Source organism: Artemia sp. Qi Xiang Cuo, chromosome 13, assembly GCF_049724085.1.
Source record: "Artemia sp. Qi Xiang Cuo chromosome 13, ASM4972408v1, whole genome shotgun sequence".
Classification (NCBI taxonomy): domain Eukaryota; kingdom Metazoa; phylum Arthropoda; class Branchiopoda; order Anostraca; family Artemiidae; genus Artemia; species Artemia sp. Qi Xiang Cuo.
In genome coordinates, this window is record NC_142806.1 from 39,809,824 (window position 1) to 39,832,987 (window position 23,164).

Genomic DNA, 23,164 nt, shown 5'->3' on the forward strand with positions numbered 1-23,164 from the left:
TCACATTTATAAGTAGTCAATAGCGGTCCTGAAAGTGTGAAGTTATTGCCCTTAGCCATTTCAAAGATATTACAGATACCTATATCTTTTTGACAGCCTGGGTGCGCATAATGGACAAAATTCCGATCTCAAACAAAGGTAGTCGAAGTCACGAGTAGTCATATTTGTAAGTAGTCCCAGTTAGTCCTAGTCGCAAAAAGTTGCAGTCGCAAGTAGTCGCAGTTTCAGCCACAATAGTAGTAACAATAGTGGTTCAGACAATATAAAGTTCATAACCTAGCCGGTCTACAGATATGGCAGATGTGCTCTGTTGATAACCTGAATGCACATATTGTCTTTTTATTTAGTTTAAAATCTCCCCCTCAGCATTCTCTAAAGGTTCAAGCACCGTTCAACATACCCTGAAAGTTTCAACGTAATGTCCTCTGACGTTCCTGAGATATTGCTAATGCGCCCTTTTGACAATAAACATGCACCTAGTTTGTTTTGATTTTGTTCAAAATTCCCTGAAAATAGTCACAAGTAGATACAGTATCATTTGGAAGCAGTCACAGTCACAAATTATCGCAGTCAGAAGTAGTCACAGTCGCAGTCGCAACCAGTCACATTTGCCGCCACAGTAGTAGTGGTGGTAGTAGAAGCGGCCTTGAATATTACAAGTTAATACCCTTAACCGTTCTTAAGATATTGCAGATACACTGTTTTGATAACTTGGGTCCAGATATTGTCTTTTGATTTAACTCAACATACCCCAAATTTCATCTCAATACCTTTAGCCTTTTTGGACGCACCGACTTTTTGGACTGTGGGAACATGGTATCTCCGGAGGCATAGATATAAACCCTTTTGACTATTTGAAATAAAATGGCTTATTAGGATTTCTATATAATGTTAAAGGAGGACTCTAAAAGAAGAAGGGGCATCTAAAAATGGAACAGGCCCTTGTTTTCGGGGCCTGTGAGGGGTTTATCAACCCCCAGAGACATAGTTATTTGGCCTTTTGGACTATTTTTTAACAAAATGGCTATCTCCAAAATTTTGATCGGATACATTTGGGAGAAAGTTTAGACGACCCCTCCCCCCTCTCTTCCATATGAAGGGTCTCTAGGAAAAAATACAAATCGCCCTTATGTCAAACTCTGTGATAGTAATGATTTAAAACAGTATGTCGAAGATAAAATTCGGACTGCATTCTAAAAATCAAGGGAAAGGTTGCATTGAAATCTTACATTTTAGTCCTCGAACCGAAGGAAAAGCTTATATTTGTTTTCTGCATAGATTTGATTTCTTCCCTTTTCAGTTTAGTTTACAATAAGTTTGCGCGAACATTCTAAGTACTTACTTTAGTAAACCATTGAAACAGATTCTCCATTTCCTAAAGGGTTCAATAACTTCGAGGAGTATCCCGGCAGCAGAAAAAATGTCTTCGTCAGTGTTAAAAACAGAGGTATCTGGAGCACCTGAAGGGAAAAATCAATTAAGAAAAAACAAAGACAAAAGAAATATTAAAACACAAAGAAGCTAAATAGGTTTGACGACTTCGTTTTCATACAAAATTTTCAGAGTTGGAAAAACTACCCGAGTTATAATTAAAAAGAAAAACTGTTCACTAAGAATGAGCTCACAACCAAATCCGCACAGAAACTGACTTGTAGATTTGCCAATCTCAGGATGATTGACATGGGAGTTTGCGACTAAAAGCGTGGATAGCTGAAAAAATTGCGTCAACACTACCCTTGCAAAACAAGCAATGAATTGAATGACTGCAAATCTGCAAAAAAGACAACGCGATGCCGTGGAACATTGTGGGTAAAGCCGTAACAGCCTCAAAAATAAAATTTTAAATTGCACCTCAAAAACTAATAGGTTTGGTGATGGGAAGGCGAAAGTATACGAAGATGACGGTGGATTTAGTTTGGACATATGCAGCATATGGGCGATTTTAGAGTCTAATTTAATTCGCTTTTATTACCCGAATGCCCCTCCCCCTGCAGAGACAGATCAAAAATATACTTCGTCGTATATAGAACAATGACCTGCGATACTGGCACGTCTCTTTGCAAAAAGGATAATGATCCTCCAGATCCAGTCTTAAAATGATTTAATGACTTAAATAAACAAAATAACTAAATAAATAAAAATAAAATAGAAAATGAAAAAAAATAGTTTATCTGACTAGTTTCCAAGTCAATATTCCAATATTTTTTTATTTCGACTTTTAATTTTGACTTTTCCTTGTTTCACAAGTGAACCTTTTTCTTCTTACTGATTGATTTACTTATACGTCGAGCAAATCTTTATGTGTTTAGCTCTATGTTATACTAGTACGGTAATTAATTAGACAAAACAAAGTTTTCACTGAGGGAAGTAAAGAGCGAAGTTGAAATTTAAAACGAACGAAAATTATTGCTTCACATATCTAACATAAATCGGTAAAACTAGTGCAAATGAACAAATTGATGATATTTCCCTATGTTTGTATGATTATAGAAAACTAGCGCTTTACTTAAAAACACAAAATAATATTGTAGTTTTGGTACAGTAAAGCAAGCCGATTAAGGACACTTTTTCAAAAACACTAAAGCGTTTTAGGATTGTTGCTTCTTTTTTGTTTAATTTGGTGTCATTTATGCACAATGATCTCAGTCCAATGATTGAATTTCGGTTTGGTTCTGAAAAACAGGGGTGGCTCGAAGAGGGGGGGGGGTGAGGGGAGTGATACACCCCCCCCCCTGCCTCTTGCTAAGTTGTATCCGTCGTTTATTTTGGCCTCATCCAGGTCCCGGGCGCTCATCTCAGTCAGTGACATTCCGAGTCATTTTTCTTCCTCCTGGAAAGACTGTCACTCAAAGACAAGGTCGTTTAAATTAAACCAGGTTTCATAACCCCGTTAGATCTCTGGTGAAATGATTCCCAAAGGGACTGGACTGGCAGCAACTTGCTTTGTTTTAAAACCTGTTCTTACTCGCATATAATTTTTGTCCCAAGGGGACTGTACTGGCAGCATCTCGCTTCGTTTCTAAACCTATTCTTGATCGTATATAGTTTGTGTCTTTCTCAGATAGGTCATTCAGATTTACCCTATCAACATTATTGTAAGTTAGGTGCTAAAGTGAAGTCTGATTGGATAACATGAATAAACCGAAAGTGAGAGACAAGGTTACGTGCATGGACTGTGGGTCTAACTTTGACTACGAGTGGAAAAGAAGGCATGAAATTTCTAAACACAATGTAAAAGCAATCAGAATTCAAATGACAGGATTCCTGCGAAACCCCTTTGAAGCAAGTGTATCTAGGACAGTGAAAAAAGCTCGATTACAAAACGAGTCTGAGGTTGAGGTGGATACAGCGCTTGAAAGGACAAGGAAGATTTGGCCATGTACCCAGAATTTGTTTCCCAGGGCAGGGGTGGTTCTGAAGACGCTGGAATAGCTCATTCAAGTCGGGAGGTAAGTTTTTGGCTACGACTCTAGTGAAACATATTTACAAACTCGGCTTGTCTGCGAAACTTTCCGTGGAGATGTCCCCATAACATAATTTCCTCTTGGCAAACTCCCCCATGGCGAAACGTCCCCACACATAAATTTAGTACTTCGCCTTGATGCATTATCGTCAAATAGCAGCCGAATTTGTTTTTAAAGTGAAAAGAAGAAAAGGTAAATTTAAAAGTGTTATCATTATAACTTTCTTGGATGTTTTTTTTTTCGTATATATTATGGTGGTTTCTTGTGTTAAAGAAAGTTATAATGATAGAAATCTTTCTTTAGGTTTTGTTATTGTTATTAAATTTAATAGTTTGTTTCAGTTCCTTTTTTTGGGGGGGGACATGACGGGTCACTATTTGGAAAAGTTTTATGAGGTGGTAAGAGATAGCCACCGTAAGAAGAGTTTCCTGTGGGGGAACGACACCCTTTTCTACGGTTAAGGCAAGTTTTTTACAATGGAAAAGTTTTAGGTAGTGTATGATGACTTATTGTGTGTCCAGTTCGGTTGCTAATTGATATTTAAAAAAGTGTTGGTGACGCATAAAGAATTAGATTTGTTGCTTAAAGTAAAACTGTTGTCACTGAGAGTAGAGGAGGTGGGATTTAAAAAAAAATATAAAAAAAATAGGCGTATTGTCAAAGTAAAAACAAGACCAAAGATTTCGATGGGATCCCAAAAATGGAATATTTATTGGACTTCTTTGTCCAGACAATCGGGTCTTGTAGATTTCCAATCATCACCAGGCTCCGTAAACAGGTGAACATTTATCCCTAATAACCACCTGAAAATTTAATTCTGCATCGCAATCCAAATCAAAGCTCTATATGACTTCAGAATCAAATCTAGCTTTTTATCTAATTTCCGGAGTGCATGATTCCATACGAATTCCTTGTCCAGTGAAAAAATAAAGTTTAGCTAATACGGATTCAGTATTTATTTTTACTCCGAACTCGGATCTCTAATCGACTTCAAAAGAAACTTTTACCTATAGCCAATTTCCGGTTTTGGCCGGATTCCGGGTGAACTGCTTATCCGTCAAAGAAATAAAGATCAAAAATGAATTCAGCATTTCTCCTTATCCCTATATCGAATCTCTAATCGACTTTAGAAATAAACTTTAATTCTACCAAATTCCCGGTTTTGGCATTTACGAACTTGACCTGTACTTTGACCCAAAGGATTCTCACACCAATTTTGAACAAAATATCTCAATCCCTCGCTAGGTACCCGTCACTAACGTTTTAGGATCAGAAAAAACGAAAGCCTAACCTGGCTCGAAAAGAGTCAAACAAGGAGAATGCAAAAACAGTGTAGTTCCGTGAATAAGAATGGCCTAAGAAGTTCGAGGTCTCGGAGTCTGACGTAAGTAAGATAAGGCGGGTCTGATGCTTTGATAAAACCAATCAGACAGATAAAAAAAATCAATCAACTAAATATCGCAGAAAATCCTGATCAAGGAGTTATGTCACAAACATGAAAACAAACGAGAGATCAACTGATACAGCTCACAAATAAGCCAATAAACTATAACAAAAAAAGAAAAAAGAAGGCACTGCAAAAGTTCGTGGACAGAATATTAATCCACTTTGAAAGAATATTATAATATTTTAGCCATAGATGTTTTTTTGGGATCCCAAAACGTAAGTGACAGATACTAATTTATCTGTCTGTCCGTATGTTAGCACTATAACTCTCGAAGGGGTTGAGATATTTTGTTCAAACTTGGTGCCTTTTGGTCAAAGTAAAGGTCAAGTTCGTATATGGGGTCCCTAGCTCTATATTTGGTTGTGAGGGAGGGGGTTTCAAGTTAAGGGGCGAGCAAATATTTGATGAATGCCAATGAGATGGTCACTTTAGAGGTAAGTAGAAATGCTGAATAAAAGGCTGAGATTTATTTTCACGCCGGGCAATTGGGTTGCCCAATATCCGACCAAAACTGAAACTTTGGAGGATGCTCTTGAAACTGAATAGAGGGCCGATATAGTAGTAACGAGATATTCTTAGTCCGTTTTTGGCTTCATTTTCTTACCGGACAAGCAGTTCGTCCGGAATCCGGTTTAGAAGAAGGTAAAAGTTGTTCCTGAAGCTGATTATAGGGTCGATATAGGGGTAAGGAGACATTCTGAATCCGTTTTTCAGCTTCATTTTCTTACTGGACAAGCAGTTCGCCCGGAAAGCCAAAACCGGTAATTTGGCGGAAGGTAAAAGTTGTTCCTGAAGCTTTTTAGAGGGTCGACAAAAGGGTAAGTAGACATGCTGAATCCAAACCTGAAATTTATTTTGACGCCGGAACATTGAGTTCGCCCGGAATCCGGTTTGGAAGAAGGTAAAAGTTGTTCCTGAAGCTGATTAGAGGGTCGATATAGGGGTAAGGAGACATTCTGAATCCGTATTTCAGCTTCATTTCTTACCGGACAAGTAGTTCACCCAGAATCCGGCAAAAACTGGTTTTGGGGTGGTCTCCGGCGAAATTGTGTTTACTGACAATTTTGTTTCAGGAAATGCATGTTACAATTACCAAGGAAACACTTGGCGTTAGAACACCGACCTTGACAGAACACCTAGCGACCAAAACGAGATATAAATTCGAACCGGAGAGGACTTCATGCCATCAGTCAACACAAATAATGAGAAGGAGTCAGATATTGGGCAAGAGGTCTCCGATCAAAGACACAACATGAAACTCTTTTCATGTGTCGCCAAGCTGGAGTACATTATATCAGTAGTTGCTGGTTCCAATGACATAGTTAAGACCGTCCGGGAAAATTCTGCATTGAATGCAAGAGATATCTTGGTGGAAATACAATCTACATCATCTTCTGTGTTTGAGCTGTGCAAGGAACTAACAGTCGATTGCACTGAAGAACTTCTTAACATTTCGGCAACTAGTGGAGTTGTTGTCGAAAATCACAGTGACGATTCCGAAAGTGTAGTTCACAGGGATCCTGGAATAAGGAAGCCAAACTCTAGCGAAAACCAAAGGAAATACCTGATTTCATGTGGTCCTAATCAACCAAAGCTGAGTGTGTTCCCAGCTGATCCGTCAATATCAAGAAAGAAACAGTGTCGTTTTCACCCCGGCTGGTATGAAGGTTACCAGTTCTTAGAGTACAGTATCGAGAAAGATGCTGCCTTCTGCTTCGTTTGCTTGCTTTTCCCTAGTGGTCCGTGGCGAGACCAGTCCGAAAACGCTTGGGTGGAAGACGGTGTGCGGCAATGGCAGAAAATGAAGAGCCAGGAAAAAGTAAAGAAAGGAAAATTGGCTAGTCACTTCTCTTCCGGGTCACACAAACCAGCTTTGTCGGATCATTGTCACTTCGTCAACAGTAGTGGTCATGTTGATTTCCTACATATTAAAAGAACTGGAGCTAAGCTTTGGCAACAAGAACAAGATGAAGAGACGAACGAAAAGTTTGTGACAATTCTTTTGGGCGTTGCAAGAACCCTAGTGAGACAAGGCATTGCATTTAGATGAACGGAAGAACAAGACGGCAACTTTGTTCAATTGGTTCAACTTCTAGCGAGATGTGTGCCTGCTCTTGAAGCTTGGTTAAAAGATTCTCGGTATAGACCATACAAAGTTACCTATCTACACAAAATGTCCCAGAACGAGTTTATTGAATTACTTTCAGCAGAAGTCAGGGAGAAGATCCTTGACGAAGTCCTGGATTCAGAATTTTATTCTGTGATGGCGGATACGACACCCGATGCTTCACATTCTGATAAGCTTGCAGTCGTAATCCGCACCATCAGCTCCGAAGGGATGCCTAGAGAGAGACTATTAGATTTTAGCGAGGCAAATGACAAAACTGGTCAGGGTATGGCAGAAAGTATAATAAAAACACTGACGAGGAGTAGAGTTCCGCTAAATAAATTAGCTTTTCAGTCGTGTGACTATGCAATTGCAATGTCTGGTCAGTTTAATGGAGCCCAGTAGAAAGTATCAGAACTTCTCAGTCGTCGTGTGCCTTATATACCCTGCCAGGCACACAGACTAAACACCATGATAGAGCATAGTTGCAATTCGTAGCTCTTGATAGTCGATCTTTTCAAAATCCTCGAAAAAATGTATGTGTTCTTGTCTTCATCTACAAAGCGCTTTCCCGTCCTTAAAGAAAAACTCTCTTCGATTGAAAACAGCCTTAATCTCCGAAACTTATCTCGGACCCGGTGGACCGCAAGGGCTGAAACCATAAAAGCAGTGGTTACTTCGTTTGAAGCAATAGTATCAGCCCTTGACGAAATAAAACAGATGAAGAACGCCGACACGAAGACGAAAGCACAAGCCAGCGGCCTCCTGAAAAGGATTCTCAACTTCGATTTTATCGCCTGCCTCATGTTCATGAAAAATATCATGTACAAGGCCCGGATTGCAACAGAAAAGCTTGAAGAAGAGGAGATGAACATCATCGACGCAACTGAGATGCAATACGCTACGAAGAAACTTTTTGAAAGAATATCTTGTGAGAAAATGAACAGTATAATTCCCAGTGCAGCACAGTTTGCCAAAAGGATGGAAGCGGACCCAGAGGCTGATTTCATCAGCCACCATCGTCGGAGACTTGGACCATCTCGTTATGACAGCCGAGCTCAAAGTCAAGCCAATATCTCAATGCATCAGTTCTATAGACAACATTTCAGAATCTTGCTTGACAAGTTGACTACAATGATGGGAGATAATCTCAGAGCTTGCCTTGCCGATTTTCTGCCATTTTGCACCTAACTCCAGCCTCCTTTGAACAAACGTATCTCAGTTGCAGACATTGAGCAAGCAACAAAGTTTTTCCCAAGCCAGGAAAGGGCTCCAGACGCTACTGCTCTTCAAGTGGAGCTTGAAGTTTTGTTCCAGTTTTGCCAAGGCGCTGCTTGCTTCAGAGAAGTCCTTGGTGAAGGACATCGCCGGAGCCGTCAGCTTAAGCAAGCCAGTCGTCTCTGCAAATTGGCAGCGACTGCACCTGTTGCAGTTGCAGGTGCCGAAAGAACATTCAGCAAACTCAAGTTTGTGAAGAATTGGCTGAGAACTGCCATGCTTGGTTCTCGACTGGATTCCCTCATGTTGTTGGCGAATGAGAAAGACCTCACCAATGGTGTAGACTTAAACAAGATTGTTCCGCATTGGTCCATTTTTAAGAGGAGGCGAATCCAGATTCAAGATTTTCTTATTTGTGTATTTGAACGTGTAGTGTTCAGTTTTTTTCCTTAATTGTTACCATTGGTAAGTTTAACTGATAAAACATCTTTGAAATTTTACGAAGTTCTAATTCAATTACTAGTTTTAGAACGTTATCTACAAGTTGTTTAGAAGAGGGTTCTCACCCCCCCTCCCCCCTGGCCTGAGTGCTTCGAGCCACCCCTGCTGAAAAGGACATTTCAAGATTATTTTATAGACAAGTCCAAAATGAAACCATCTTGATATTAACCTATTAGAACTATAGACTAGCTTTAGAATTTATATTTGAAATTCTCCGTTGTATACAGAGAAACAGCCGGACTTCCAAAGTTCATATTATGGTTTATTTGTTCTTCGTTTCGAGTAATGCTAAAGCGTGTTTTTTTAGAATTCATAATTGTATATTACTTACTATTGATTTTATAGCTATTAAGACCAAGATGTTACCCGATAAATGAATATTTTTTTATGCTGTCCAATGATTTCGTGGTTATTAAATTAATATTTATTTTTATGCTTAAGCTTTAAGATAATTTTAATTGCATACAGATAATTACTGATAACAGCTGGCGTAAGACTATTGAAAAGCGTATCAAATTAGTTTGTTGTTTTCAGGCTACTTACTCACTTTTGACTCCTAAATAAATAGTCTTGTTTCTTATGCTTGGCTTTTGTGTTTTCAGTAAAGCTCTAGTTTTCTATAGGCCTAATCATACAAACATAAGGAAATATCATCAGTTTGTTTATTTGAAATAATTTTATCGAAAAATTTTAGATAGACTGTGAAGCAATAATTTTTTTTGTTTTAAGTTTCAGCTTCGCTCTTTACCTCCCTCAGAAATACTTTGTTCTTTTAAATGAATCTTTGCCACGTTTTTAATTTAAATTTAATGTAGAAGCAACACTGCCATGATATTTTTCTTGGGGGGGGGCCCCAAATATACACGGAATAATTTATGTTCGTTTTAAGTCTTAATGTTGCTCCTTATTTCCAGTAGCTTTTTTTATTTGTGATGGTTTTTCAAATAATGCCATAAAATCCCCCCCTGTGTATAATTTCTCCTGAAAAGTCTCCCCAGAAACTTTCCCTCCCATTGAAAACTCTTCTAATGAGAAATGCTCCCCTGCAGAAATTCCTCCCTAAATAAATGGACGAATAATTCCCAATAAAAATACTAGGATTTATGTGAACAATAACAAATAGAGTAACTTACAATCCTTTCTTTTTTATCTGAAATAAACAATCATTTTTTTTCTCACATTTTTTTTTTCAAAAAAAGTGAAGCCAATGTTTTTTTAAAGTGAAGCCACTTTTCTTTGTTTGAACCAGAAATTATCAGAAAAAAAACAAGCTCAAAATTGCTCAAATTTTGGCTGTTAATCATGATTTTTTGACATTGTAGGAACACCAGGATTGGTTAAGAATTACAGCAGTCAGCATTAACAAAGACAGGCTTTCTATATAATCATATAGAAGGCCCAAAACCATGATTGAAAAAAAATTAAAGAAGAAGATATGAACCCTTACCATTCTGTTTTTAAGTTCAACAATCAGCCGTCTGAACTAATAGGACTGGTAATTTGATTTAATTTATTGATTCTTTAACATCACCATGGCGTAACTTACGGCCCTCTCCCCAGGGACTATGGAGGGTCATGTCATCACTAAAACCAAAGTTATTGGACCTTTTAACTATGCTGAAAAAATGGCTATCTCAAAATTTTGCTCGGACATTATTAGAGAGAGGGGGCCTTTTGGGGAGAGGGGCAAACTATCCTCCAAAGTTTTTGGTCACTTAAAAAGAGCACTAGCGATTTTAGTTTTGGGTAGAATGAGCCATTAAACGTCTCTCTATTGTAAAGCATTTGGAATATAGATTTGAGAAACCTTTTCCTGGTGTCTCATTTCAAACAGAGTTGGTCATGTATACGTCAACGAGAGCTTCTCTAGGGGGTCTTCTGAGAGGACCACAGCTTATCGTGTGAACGTTTTATTCCCAGGCCAATGAATATCCAATAGCTGGAACTTCCGTTACAGGAGAATTCAGGTCAAACGTATACTGTTAAAGTTTGTCGATCTTTCACCTTCGTCTAAGTTGTATGTTTATCTGTTACTTTCTTCTTAACTGTACGCTCATCTGCTGCATTCACTTTACTGTACGTGTATTTTTACGTTATTTGAATGAAGACCATACATCGAAGCTGATGCTATTGACTATCTAAGAGAATTTAAGAACACCGTTACATCAGCCGATATAAAAGTATCAAACAGTTCGTGGTAACGAACTGTAAGTAAGGAGCGACCCGGCTAAATGGTATCCCAAACTATAGAAAACGGAATTTTGATACCAATAGATACATCAAAAGAATTAAATTTCAATGCTGATTTCAAGTATATAAGTTTCATCAAGTTTAGTCCTAATCATCAAAAGTGACGCGCCTGAGAAAATTTGGCTGATTTAAAAAAAAAGGAGGAAAGACCCCCTAAAAGTCATAAAACCTTAATGAAAATCACACCATCATATTCAGCGTATCAGAGAACCCTACTGCAGAGGTTTCAAGCTCCTATCTACAAAAATGGGGAATTTTTCATTTTTTGCCAGAAGAAAGATCATGGATGCGTGTTTATTTGTTTGTTTGTCTTCTTTTGTTTTTCCCCAGGGGTGATTTTATCGACCCAGGGGTCCTAGAATATCGTGAGAGGGCTCATTGGAAGGGAAATTAAAAGCTCTAGTGCCCTTTTTAAGTGACCAGAAAAATGGAGGGCAACTAGGCCCCCTCCCACGCTCATTTTTTTCCCAAAGTCACCCGATCAAAATTTTGAGATAGCCATTTTGTTCAGCATGGTCGAAAATATGATAACTATGTCTTAGGATGACTTAACTCCCCGAAAACCCCCGGGGGGAGGGCTGAAAGTTATGAACTTTCCCCAATGTTAACATATAGTATTGGTTATTGGGAAGTATACAGACATTTTCAGGGGGGGATTTTTTCTGGTAGAGGGGGGGGGGGTCGGGTTTATGTGGGAGGATCTTTCCATGAAGGAAGTTTTCATGGGGAAAGAGACATTGCTATGAAGGGGGTGCCGGATCTCCCAGCATTATTAAAAAAAATCAGAAATTATATTAAAAAAAACAAGTTTTTCAACTGAAAGTAAGGAGCAGCATCAAAACTTAAAACGACAGACAACATTACGTATATGATTGGGTTCACCCGCTAGTTAGTACCTCGCTCTTTAAGCCAAATATTTGTTTGTATTTTCGTAATAGCTATTTATTCTAATTAACGGCATTTGTGATTAAGAGGTTATTCTTAAAGAATTAGAACAAAATTTAAACTTTAGCTTAAAGAGCTAGGTATTGGCTAGGGACCAAACCCCCTAATGTGCGTATTAAAAATATATGAACATAGAAAGTCGTTACGTAAGTTAAATTGTAAACTACGCGTATTTATTATTAATAAAAAAGTCCGTAAATTACATTAAAAAACTTTGGACAAAGCCATTTAATCAAATAAAATTAAAATTAATATGCAATTTTTTTTTAATTATTCATGTACGGTGAGCCAAAATCAAAACCTGTATTAATGCAAAAACGTTCAAAAATTAAACAAAAAAAACAAGTTTTTTTTTAACTGAAAGTAAGGAACGATGTTAAAACTTAAAAGGAACAGGAATTATTGCATATATGAAAGGAGCTGTCCCCTCCTCACCGCCTCGCACTTTACACTCAGGTTTGACTCTTTCGCAACTCTATTTCTCTTAAATAATAAAAAAATTTAGCGTAAAGAGTGAGATGTTGAGGAAGGGACAGTCCCTTTCATACAAGGACTGATTTTTGTTTGTTTTAAGTTTTAACGTCGTTCCTTACTTTCAGTTAAAAAAAACTTGTTTTTTATTTATTTAATATAAACAAGAGGTTTACACTATAGTGTTCTGGCAACCCGCTAGCCCTGGTAGAAAAAAAGGAGATATCAGTGCTACTCATGCAAAAAAGTTATCTGACACCATTTTTGAGGAGTTTCAGGCTCTTTCTGGAATCACCATAATTTTATTTTTAAGATTAACTGAAATAATTTACCATTCCTGAATCAGCGTCATATGGTCATTTTTCACATCAGGCAGTTTTTTTTCCAAAACAAGTTTTTCAACTTTTCGTCACTATATGGGCTGTGGTTCGTTCTTTACTAGATTACAGCTACTGTTGCAACCATGATAAAAAAAAAACTGAATGAAACTTAACCTGGAAGAAAAGCTTACAATAGCCATACAAATGGGAAAATACAACATTGAGGTCCAACCTCTGTCTATATACTATCCTTGGTCATTTTATTTTGGAGTCCAATCTCTGTCTGTGTCTTAGTTATTATAGTGCTCCACACCTTTCCATTATATAGAGTTCCTCATACTAAGGTCTATAATACTCTGGTCCAACCTCTGTCTGTTGACTATCCTTAGTCATAATAGTTATCCATAGGTTTAGCCTTGGTTGCTAATTCACACCTTGTAAAATCGCACGAATTTGACTTGATCCGCTAACTATTTTTCTCAACACTAGACTAGACTTTGAAATCAAGTAAAACCTACCATAGTCACCAAGCACATTAATCTACAACAAGCTGTCAACAATGAAGTTGAACATAAAAAGTTAAAATCACATGTGAACTCAATAGGAAATTGTGAATACTAATTCATAACTACTTCGGCTCGTTAGTTTCTTTTAGAAAATCATGTCCTAACTTACTATTTTAACCAAAATAAGCCAAGTAAGAAGGTTGAGCTTACTACGAGACGCGCATACTACATAAGAAAGCCGCCTGGTCCTTCGGACAAACTCCTCTCCCGCAGTGTCGACATTTTTCTATTTTCCATACTGTTCTATATTTTCCATATAATTAGCCTTCCATTTCTTGGTTGGGAGGAGGAGTAGGGGGGAATTCCCCACCTTCCAGAAAAATAGTGTCGGCTTACTATGTATTTTATTAAGAATGCATGCAGAGTTATTCCTTTTTTATGAAGATATGTTTGGTCTGACCTAAATCTATGAGGAAGAGAACTACCAACTGAATGATCTTACCAGGAAGCTCGTATTTTGTGCCATCTTTTAGGACTAACATAAGGAATACTTCTGCTTGTCTACCTAGTTTTCTGCTCATACCAACAGTGAAACTTGCCCCTTTTCCATCTGATCCATACACGAAAATTTGGTCATTGCACTGAAATGAAAAAGATTCTATGAATAAATTGTCAAATTTCGTACTAAGTTTTCCTAGTTACAACAACTCCCTGAGTTATGATTAGAAAGATTAACGGTTCAGAATATGTCAGTTCAACACCCAAACCGCACAGAAACTAACACTTCCACTAAGTTTTGTAGATTTCAAAATCTAAGGATGTTTGACATGCGAGTTTATGTTTATCGCCAAAAGCAGGGTTGCCACCAGCTCAAGAAAAAAAGCCATGGCAAGGGTAAGAAAAAAATCCATGTTTGTCCATGTTTGTCACTGTTGTCAAAGAGACAAAAAAAAATACCCGCTCGCGATTCTTCGCGTCGCTCGCAGGTACGGCTTTTCGATGACATAGATCTTCGTTCATATAGATGCAACGCGGAATTGCACGGTTTGTATTTTTTTTCATGTAATAGTTCGTCGAATGCGCTGGAATATTTCAACGTATCTCGCTAACCAGCAAAATGTAGAATATTCCGTCATTAGGGAGAAATTGTGAGTAAATGCAAAAACTGTGAGATCGCATCTCTGTGAACCGAGAGTACAGCTTGGTTCTGACCAGAAGTACATAAACATAACAGAAGTAAGAAACTGCCATAAGCGCAATGCTGGTCTCAAATCAGGTTAGACCCTCGCGTCCGTTTTCTTCCGGCTGATTTCTTCGTACGAAAAGATAAGCGATTCGGCTGGAAGAAAACGTTTGCTTGAAAAAACTTGGGGGGTCTAGGCTGATTAGATGCACTCAACTTTCTTATTTCTGTTACGGTTATTTATTTTTGGTTCTGACAGAGCGAGGTTCTAACTCGCGCCCTGAATCGAATGTTTTGTAAGATGGAGATAAATGACGTTCTGTTGCTATTTGATGGGACTCGGAAACTGTTGTGATTTTCCTCTCTGCTGATAGAAGTACTGTTGTGCGCAAGAATGAAAATCTGACTGACCTTGTGCATTGAACAGAACTTAATCGATTCGATTCACGAGATTTGGAAAATACAAAAAAAATTATATGTACACTGTACATTCTATAACCAGTATTCAAATTCCAATCGGGTATGCTTTATTCGTGAACTTCAAATAATATTTTCCAATAACGATAACGAACTTCAAATAACGACAAAAAACATTTAAGGTTCCCCGCGAACACATAAGGAAGGATTGTTTCTGTTCGCGACAGTACTTCCTTTCTCTCTCTTTTTCACTTCCAGCATCGAGCAAGCCTAATGAGTTAATCAGGGAAATCTCACTCATATGGAACCGGAACATACTGATTCACTCTTATAAGTCCTGGCACCGTTTCTGAATCAAGCTTGTTTCTTAGAGGTGTTTTATTAAACTTAAGCAGCGAAAATTGTCTTTCCGCTGCTGCTGATGAATGTGGCAGAGACATAAGTATCTGCATGAACGCTGGAAGCGCACTGAACATGGGGTTGTCACCAGCGTCAGTGAGCTTGCCAAGCTCACACCAAAATGCTCCTGGTTCTTTTTTGACCAAATCGCCCAAGAATCGCGGATAATTCTGAGCTTCCTTCAGTCTCTGTCGAGTTGGTTAACATAAAAACTCACGGTAGCGGAAAATCGTGAGTAAATTCCTACCAAGTTATTTATACGGTCACTCACAGCTACCTTTGGGTCAATGCACTCCAGCTGAACTAAAAGCTCGTCACTGGAATCGACCCTTCTAATGATTTCCTCACACAGTCTTTGGTAAAACATGACACATTTTTTTTTTAACGTAAATCAACTTGCGACTAAAATCCACGTCTTCACTTATTCCTTTACAGAGCGCCAGAAACTTGGGCCCAAAGAAGACGTTTTTGTAAGTTCTTAGATTGTTCGGGGACTTACATTTATTTTGAAGGGGTCTGTTCTGTTTACAATTTCCTGTTTAATGAAGTTCTGAATAATTTCCTTCAATGTTTCCCGGACTTTCTTCAGGATTTGGTGAACCCTGACACTTTCACTTTGAAACTCGAGGTTTAACTCCTTCACGACAAGCAATACATACCCCAGAAAGAGGTAAAAAAGACGAACCTTGACATTCCCGAGTCCCTCATGAATGCTCACGGCTGTGGGAATGTTATCACCGAGCATACTCTGAAAATAAATTTTCAGAGCATCCCACTGCTAAAGCAACCTCTTCACAACTTATTACATTGCTACCCAGCGTGTCTTTGACGGGTAAAGTATTAAATGTTCGGCAACTTTTACGAACTTCTGACACTCGGCAAATTCACTTTTCCTTTTGGGGCTATAAGTAACAAAATTGTACACGTTATGGGCGAATTGTACTTTTTCATGGTCTAGAACATCGCATGCAGCGGCCGAACACAGGGCAAAAGAATGGTAGATGCATCGAAAAATGGTAATACACAGCACAAATTTTTTTAAAAGAACAGCGGGGCCCGCTTGTTTACCAAGCCTCACACTTGCATTATCAAACGCAAAACCCATAAGGTTGGATAAAAGGGGCTCTATGTCGCGCATAGCTTTCTTTTATAGCCGTTTTTAATTTACGTAGGTGGAGGGCAAAAGCAAAGGCAGATTTTTTTTTTGATGCATGGATAAAACATTAAAACTGGTCAAAACAAATCACATTCCAGAAGTTTTGAATTTCACGCACGTCAGCTTCTTCAGCACGTCAGCTGGTCCAGCTGAGCTGGAGCGCCATATATGGTCACAGATGTAAGAGTAGTGGGACAGCTGGTCCGCTAACCCATTTTGGCTCACCGTAAAGATTGATTTTCTGAGCAATGCCAATTCCATACGATGTGAAAAAAATCCATGTTTTCTTGAAAAACCCATGTTTTTTATTGAAAAATCCATGGAAATCCATGGTATTTCCAAACTCCATGTCAGGGGTTGAAAAATCCATGTTTTCATGGATAAATCCATGACGGTGGCAACCCTGGCCAAAAGTGTGATTAGCTGCGAAATTATGTGAGTACTGATCATTGTGCTGAGAGGAAAAATATTTTGTTGTTGTTTGGGGTTTGACGCGTTCGACCAATCGGTCATATGCGTTCGTAACACTCAGGAGGAAAAATTTCTTCGGGAAAATTATCCAAGGTCGTATTGAGTTCGTGTCAAAGGAGGCATTGTGTCAATCATGAGAGGGTGTTTTAGTTATTTTTGTTTCCAAATAAGTGATTGTGTTCCTAAGATTGTCTTAGTGGGTCTTTATCCGATGGGTACACATGAAGAGTTGTATTTTACACAAGTTATTAGAGACCGTTTACGACTGGTTAAAAGTAGTTCAGTACTAATACCTCAAAGATTGCCTCATATATTACATTCTAGAAGGAAGCCAAACTATTCAGCTCAGCATTTTTTTTTCTTTTTTTTGGTCAAAGCCCACAAAGTAAACTTGTCTCGCAAATTGTTTCTATACTTTCGCCGTTCTGTTTTAATACGAAAATCTCCAAAAGTCAACACTTAATTTTAGCCACAACAAAATATTCTCAAGCAAAATGAAAAGACATCAAGTCCATAAGTAATCCTTTTTTCTGGGGGAGTGGGGCTTAATAGCTATGGATATATTTTATACTAAATAGTATCGTATTCTCTTCCCTAGGACAAAAAAAAATCAAATTGGTTTTAAAGAATGTTGTAAAAGGACAAATGATTTTCTGTTTATTAGTAAAAATCACTACCACAAGCCCAGATGGGACAAATTCATAGTAAGGAGTCAAAAAATACAAACAGGACAATAACATCAAGATAAGTTTTAAAAAGAATACATTACAACTGGCTAAAGAATGCATTAAAGAAACAGAATTTATGACAAGAATACTAGAAAGTTAAAGAAGTCATTGAAAAACGTAAAAAGAGAATAAAACCAAAGAACTTGTACAAATTAAATAAAAAAGCTTTTTCAACTAAAAGTAAGGAGCAACTTTAAAACTTGAAACGGACAGAAAATTTTTCGTATGTGAGGGGGACTGCCCCTTCCACAACCCACGCTTTTTATACTAAACTTTAAAGTGCTTTAAAAATACTACTTGTTCAAATTCAACGGGTCTTGTGTTTCTTTAGCAGTCTTTCTTTAAAAATTTTGATAAAAGCCAAACTTTTTTAGAAAAAGCAATGAGTGAGGATGGGGTAACCCCCCTCATGTACAGAATAATTTCTATTCATTTTTAGGCTTAAGGTTAAAAGCAACGAAGACCACACTGCCTTTTAGTAGAGAGGACCCTATAACTCGTGACATTACCACGTGGTTTATGTTTTTCTCACTGAGAATGGAAAAACAGTATTTTTCTCACTTGAAAAAACAGGAATTTTCACACATTTATGGATGTTTTCTTGGATGGTTATTTTTGTTGGTTAAATCATTTGATGTTTTTCATAGATGATTTGTAGTTTTTGTCAATGAGAATTTGAAAACCAGGAACTTTCTCACATTTTTGTATGTTTTTATGGTTTTGTCAGTGAGAATCTGATAAAAAGGAACTTTCTCACATTTATTTCTGTTTGTATGGTTTTTGTCAGTGAGAATGAAAAAACAGGAACTTTCTCACTTTAATGGATTATTGAGTCTAATGGGGGCAGGTCAATGACACTTCCTTCTTGTTGTTGCTCGATGCAAATGTTATGAGTTTCCAGGAAACAGTTAGATCACGTGTTTCCTTCTCAGCCAATCAGAGGGCTTGCTTACATATTAGCGGCGGACAGAATATGAGGTAAGGATTTTTGCTTAAGTTTTTATTAGTATGTGAATAGAATTCAAAGGAGTGAGAAGAACAGTTTTGACTTTACTTACTTGGATATTTATTTGTGTTGATGGCGATGAGTGGAATGTTTACCATATTAGAAGCTGATAGTGGAGTTGATGATAATAATACAAAAGCACCAAACATTGCGGTGGAAATTACGAAAGGATCGCGGCTTTGTCTGGAATGGGATGAAGTATATGCAAGATGTGTGATATCCTTGAGCAAACTTAAAATGGAGGATCAATTATGTTTCGCTGCAAAAGTTGATATAGCACATGTGAATAGACTTCAATGTGCTTTAAGTGCATTAGTGAAACATATCGAAGACAATAAACTCTATCGCTAATTGTACATGCATAGTATTATTGTTATAATTATTCAATAAAATTGTTTTGAATATGTTCCCTTTCTTTTCTGGTTAGTCTAGAATCGCCGGTCGAAGTGAAGGGATCGAAAAATTAATTAATTTGAGAAAGAGAGAATTAGATCAAATCTAGTGTTTATGGAAAAACATTTGATTTTGTAAGATGATTTTCTCGAGTTATCTCTCCAACGCAGGATATTCTCTCAGGGAACACTTGACAATATAATGAGGACAGATTCTGCCCCATTGGACTATTGTATGAAACTTTTAAAATGTGATTCAAATGCTTATAGTCAATTTATTGATATATTAATTGGAACAAAGCAGAATCATATTGTGGATATACTTTTGAAATCATTGCCAATGGATTCAATGTAGATGGCTCCACCATTCAAAAGAAGTGACGTCACAGAATTACTCCTCCCCCTTTCCTACACTTTGAATTTCTGGAGCGAGGACGATCAGTTTCGTTTTAGCTGTGAGAGAGTTGACATCGGAAACCGAAAAATGTTCTATATATGTCCATTGTGCTTGTACACTCTTGGCAATTGGACTCAATGTGAGAATTGTACAATTATTGATGACTATAGTGAAAAGTGTAAATTATGTAATCCTTCCAAATTACATATAGGATATGCAGGACAAATTAAGGGATGTAATTCATGTCTTGAAGAGGTGTGTGACTCTCATCCTAGAGGGCACCTGTGCTCCAATTGTCACTATGATAAATGTGATCAGTGGGAGAATACTTACCCCGCTATGATTGGAAAGAATCCCAAAGTGATTTTTATTTGGCAGTTACCGAATGTGATTCACCACTTGAAAACACTGTATGTGATATTGCTTCAAGTAGACAGATTGAAACTCGTGAATTTCATAATATTATTGCAAATAGTATCATTGACTATACAAAGAGATATGACAAGAGTGAAGTTACATTGTACTGCAGAAAATGTGACCCCGACTTTGCCGTGAACCAAGATAAATATGAAATGAATCCAAAGGATTTACCGGCAGTATTTGTTCACTACAGTTGCCTATACATCGATGAAGAAATCTAAAGTGAAGATTTAAAGACATTTTACTTTAAGTAAAGTAGTTTGTTTTTTTAAGCACTTTACTCTTAGGGCACTGAAATCAATACTGTAAAGGTCTGAGAGGATATTTTCCACTAGAAAGTCGTTCAGGCGGGGATTGTCACCATAAATGTAGAGAAACTGCTTGTAAGTATAGTCGCGTCATCGGAACACAAAATATAGTAGTGCATGGAAGCCGAAGCTTTTAGTCGTTAGATCCTGCACCCTCTTTCGATTTTGAATAATAGTTTTCCCAATGCTCTCAATATAGTTGCTGATGTGGGGTGTGTAGAATATACAGGGTAGGCCAAGTGGATCAAAAAATTCAGTCCTTTTCATTGTTTGATAGATGCACAGCCAATGACCCGTCAGCACAGTCGATGGACTGCTATTAACAATAATCAAGGTATTGTTAGCACTTTGAATTTTTCCAAGATAGTCTGAGGGTAGACAATAGGATTTGTACTGGGAAATGTAGGGATCCATATTAAATACACTGATTATTTGACTGGTTTTCATGGTGCCAAGCCTAGTAGAAGACTGCCTTCGGGGGTGATTTCCCAATAGGTTTCATATTGATTTAGTGAGATTAGTGCAATACTCTCACCCAATGGGTTGGCAAATGTACACTCTAAACACAGAGTCCCCTTACGTACTATGCTCATATCCTGTGTGCCGGATAAATCCAGAACAGTAGCACCATGTGTTTTAGCAAACGTGTATTCTGTTATACCATTTTCAAATAGTTGCGAATCCTGACCTTCGGTTTGCATGATCAACTCATGCAATTTTCTATAGGAGTTATCAAAGGGTAGATTGTGGAGTGGAATATCGTTTACTTTGCATACAAAAGAAGAAAGTCCAAATATTTCGAACTTATGTGGGCATTCAGTCAATGATCCTATTGCACTGGCGCATTTTACAAATACTAATTCAAGTTTCGAGGGGAATTTGCCACTCCTAATTGATGAATCAGTGAATGCGCGAAATCCCATGGCATTATGACGGTGATTGATGATTGTATGAGGAACAAGTAGTTTAATATTATTTCCATTGGCTCTTAGTTTTTCCACGGCCAAAGCAACAGAACTCATAACCTGTTGTGTACCTAATTGGAGTTGAGCTAAGGTAAGAAAAAAACCTGCCTCAGGATTGGCAGGAAGTTCTTTACGCAAAATGAAATTTGAGGGTGCACTGGCCAGTTGTATGTTCACTTTCACATTTGGCATCAGACCGTCTAGTATATTAAGAATCTAATTAAACATTTTTCCAACTAAATGTAATTCACTTGTTATAGCATTTTTAAGTGCATCTGTACTATCAGTATTAGTAATATATTCATATCCATTGGAGGTGCCTCTCAATTCCTTGTATGACTTGGGTGTCATCAACATGAATTGCATATAGCTTGCATAGTTTGAGAGATTGGTGCTTGTGCTCACCAGCGTGCCATTGATGTAGACACTAATTTGACTAAATAAATTATATAATCTACAATTTTCATAGGATATCCCATCGGCACGAACTGCCATTGTATTATCGGATTTCCGGACTTTCATTTGTAAATCTATAAATGTTGAAGACATGTCCATAAAGTAGTCTTCATTGGAATAAATTTGAAAGTGGATATTATCGGAGAGGGGTTGTTGTGGATAAAATTTTTCATAGTATACCTGCTTGATACTCATATCAACATTTTCAACATTGAATAGATTCAATGAGGCGGTTATTGAAGGTTGAGAATCCTTATGCGGCAGGTAGGACATCTTAAGAGAAGAAATCAAGTTTCGATCTAGTAATTCTTCTTCTGGGACCTTCTGTTTCCAGCACGTGTCAGCTTTTTCCTTCTTTTCTTTGACAAAAGGGATGATGTCTTTCGTTTCCGACCTGAGTAGAGACTAATGAGTGATGCATTGTTTCTTGACCTTTTTAAACCTTTACCATTTTGTTTTAATTTCTCGCCAAGGGTTCGCGGGAAAACCTAAGATTTTCCGTAGCACTTTTTTTAAAATCCTTGCCAGAGCCCCAATCGTATAGTGTAGAGGATGCAAAATCTGTCGCAGCCGGTACAAGATATTTTCTAGCCAGTGGTAGTGAAGAGCGAAACAGCTTAGCAAACCAGCTGCCAAGACCATAGCCAGACATTGACGAGTGACCTTTGTAATAATCCATTCCATTGCCCTGTTGTCTTGGGCCAAGAGTATTAACATAGCAGTCAATATCAGGACAAGTGAATACCACTTTTCTATTAGACATCTTGCTGTTTAAGGATGGGTCAATAATGACATGTAATTACAGCCAAACCTTTTGAAATTGCTATGGGATCGCCCAATTCGGTTCTTAGTGTTAACTGACAGAGTTCCAGAATAGGAAGTGTTTACGGGAATATATTGACGATGCTTTATATTGTAGTGATGAATATGCTCTTGATTGGTTTTTCGTTCAAGAACTCGTAGGAGGGGGACATTTGAATTACCAACCCGAGATGTTTCCACAAATGAGGCGTAGAGAAATATGCCAGTGTATGTGGAAAATGCAGCCTGGTAGTAAGCAAAAATTAAATTAGTGTTTCCGGCACTTCTACCGTTGATTATACTGAGCTTAAAGCCAAGAACATCCTTTAGATTATCATTGAGAATAACCTTTTCGTTGGCAATAGGTGAACTAATGTAGATCTTGCCCTCCTCCTTTGAATAGTTGAATTGAAAAGCTCCCTTCTTACGGGCGGTAATTCTTTTATTAATAGAACGACATAAATCATTCATACAGGTGAGTTCCTCGTAGGGTAATTCAATATATGGATAATCCATCCAATTGATTTTTTGAATTTGTTCTTGATCACCTGGTGGTGGCGGCCAATCATAGGGTCTAATTTTTATTTCATATTTACGATCCCTTCTCAGGATGTCATAGGTATTTTTGAAAATACAATCAAGAAGAGCCACTTCATACTTTCCGTCAAATTTGATGGTGGGGGAGAGTTTCGTCCAAAAATCACTTGTTCTATTCAGATCATTGTAGAGAGGATCAGAAACATTGGCCATGAAATTCCCATAGACATCCTTGAGCATTGTCAATATCTTCAGAACTGACCCAAGAATCAAAATCTGAGTTGCATCCTAGCCAGCGA

At 37.8% G+C, this 23,164-nt stretch overlaps 1 protein-coding gene across 1 annotated transcript in view; it reads right to left on the reverse strand.

Annotated features, from left to right (window-relative positions):
* LOC148945270 (uncharacterized) overlaps positions 1-23,164 on the reverse strand; it is a 50,380-nt gene that overhangs the window by 6,306 nt on the left and 20,910 nt on the right. Inside the window, exons 3-5 of the mRNA XM_089098995.1 lie at positions 13,732-13,870; positions 1,343-1,460; positions 771-850 (exon numbers count right to left, since the gene is read on the reverse strand). Of these exons, the coding sequence (XP_088955121.1) occupies positions 771-850; positions 1,343-1,460; positions 13,732-13,870 (337 nt within the window). The remainder of the gene's footprint in view (positions 1-770; positions 851-1,342; positions 1,461-13,731; positions 13,871-23,164) is intronic.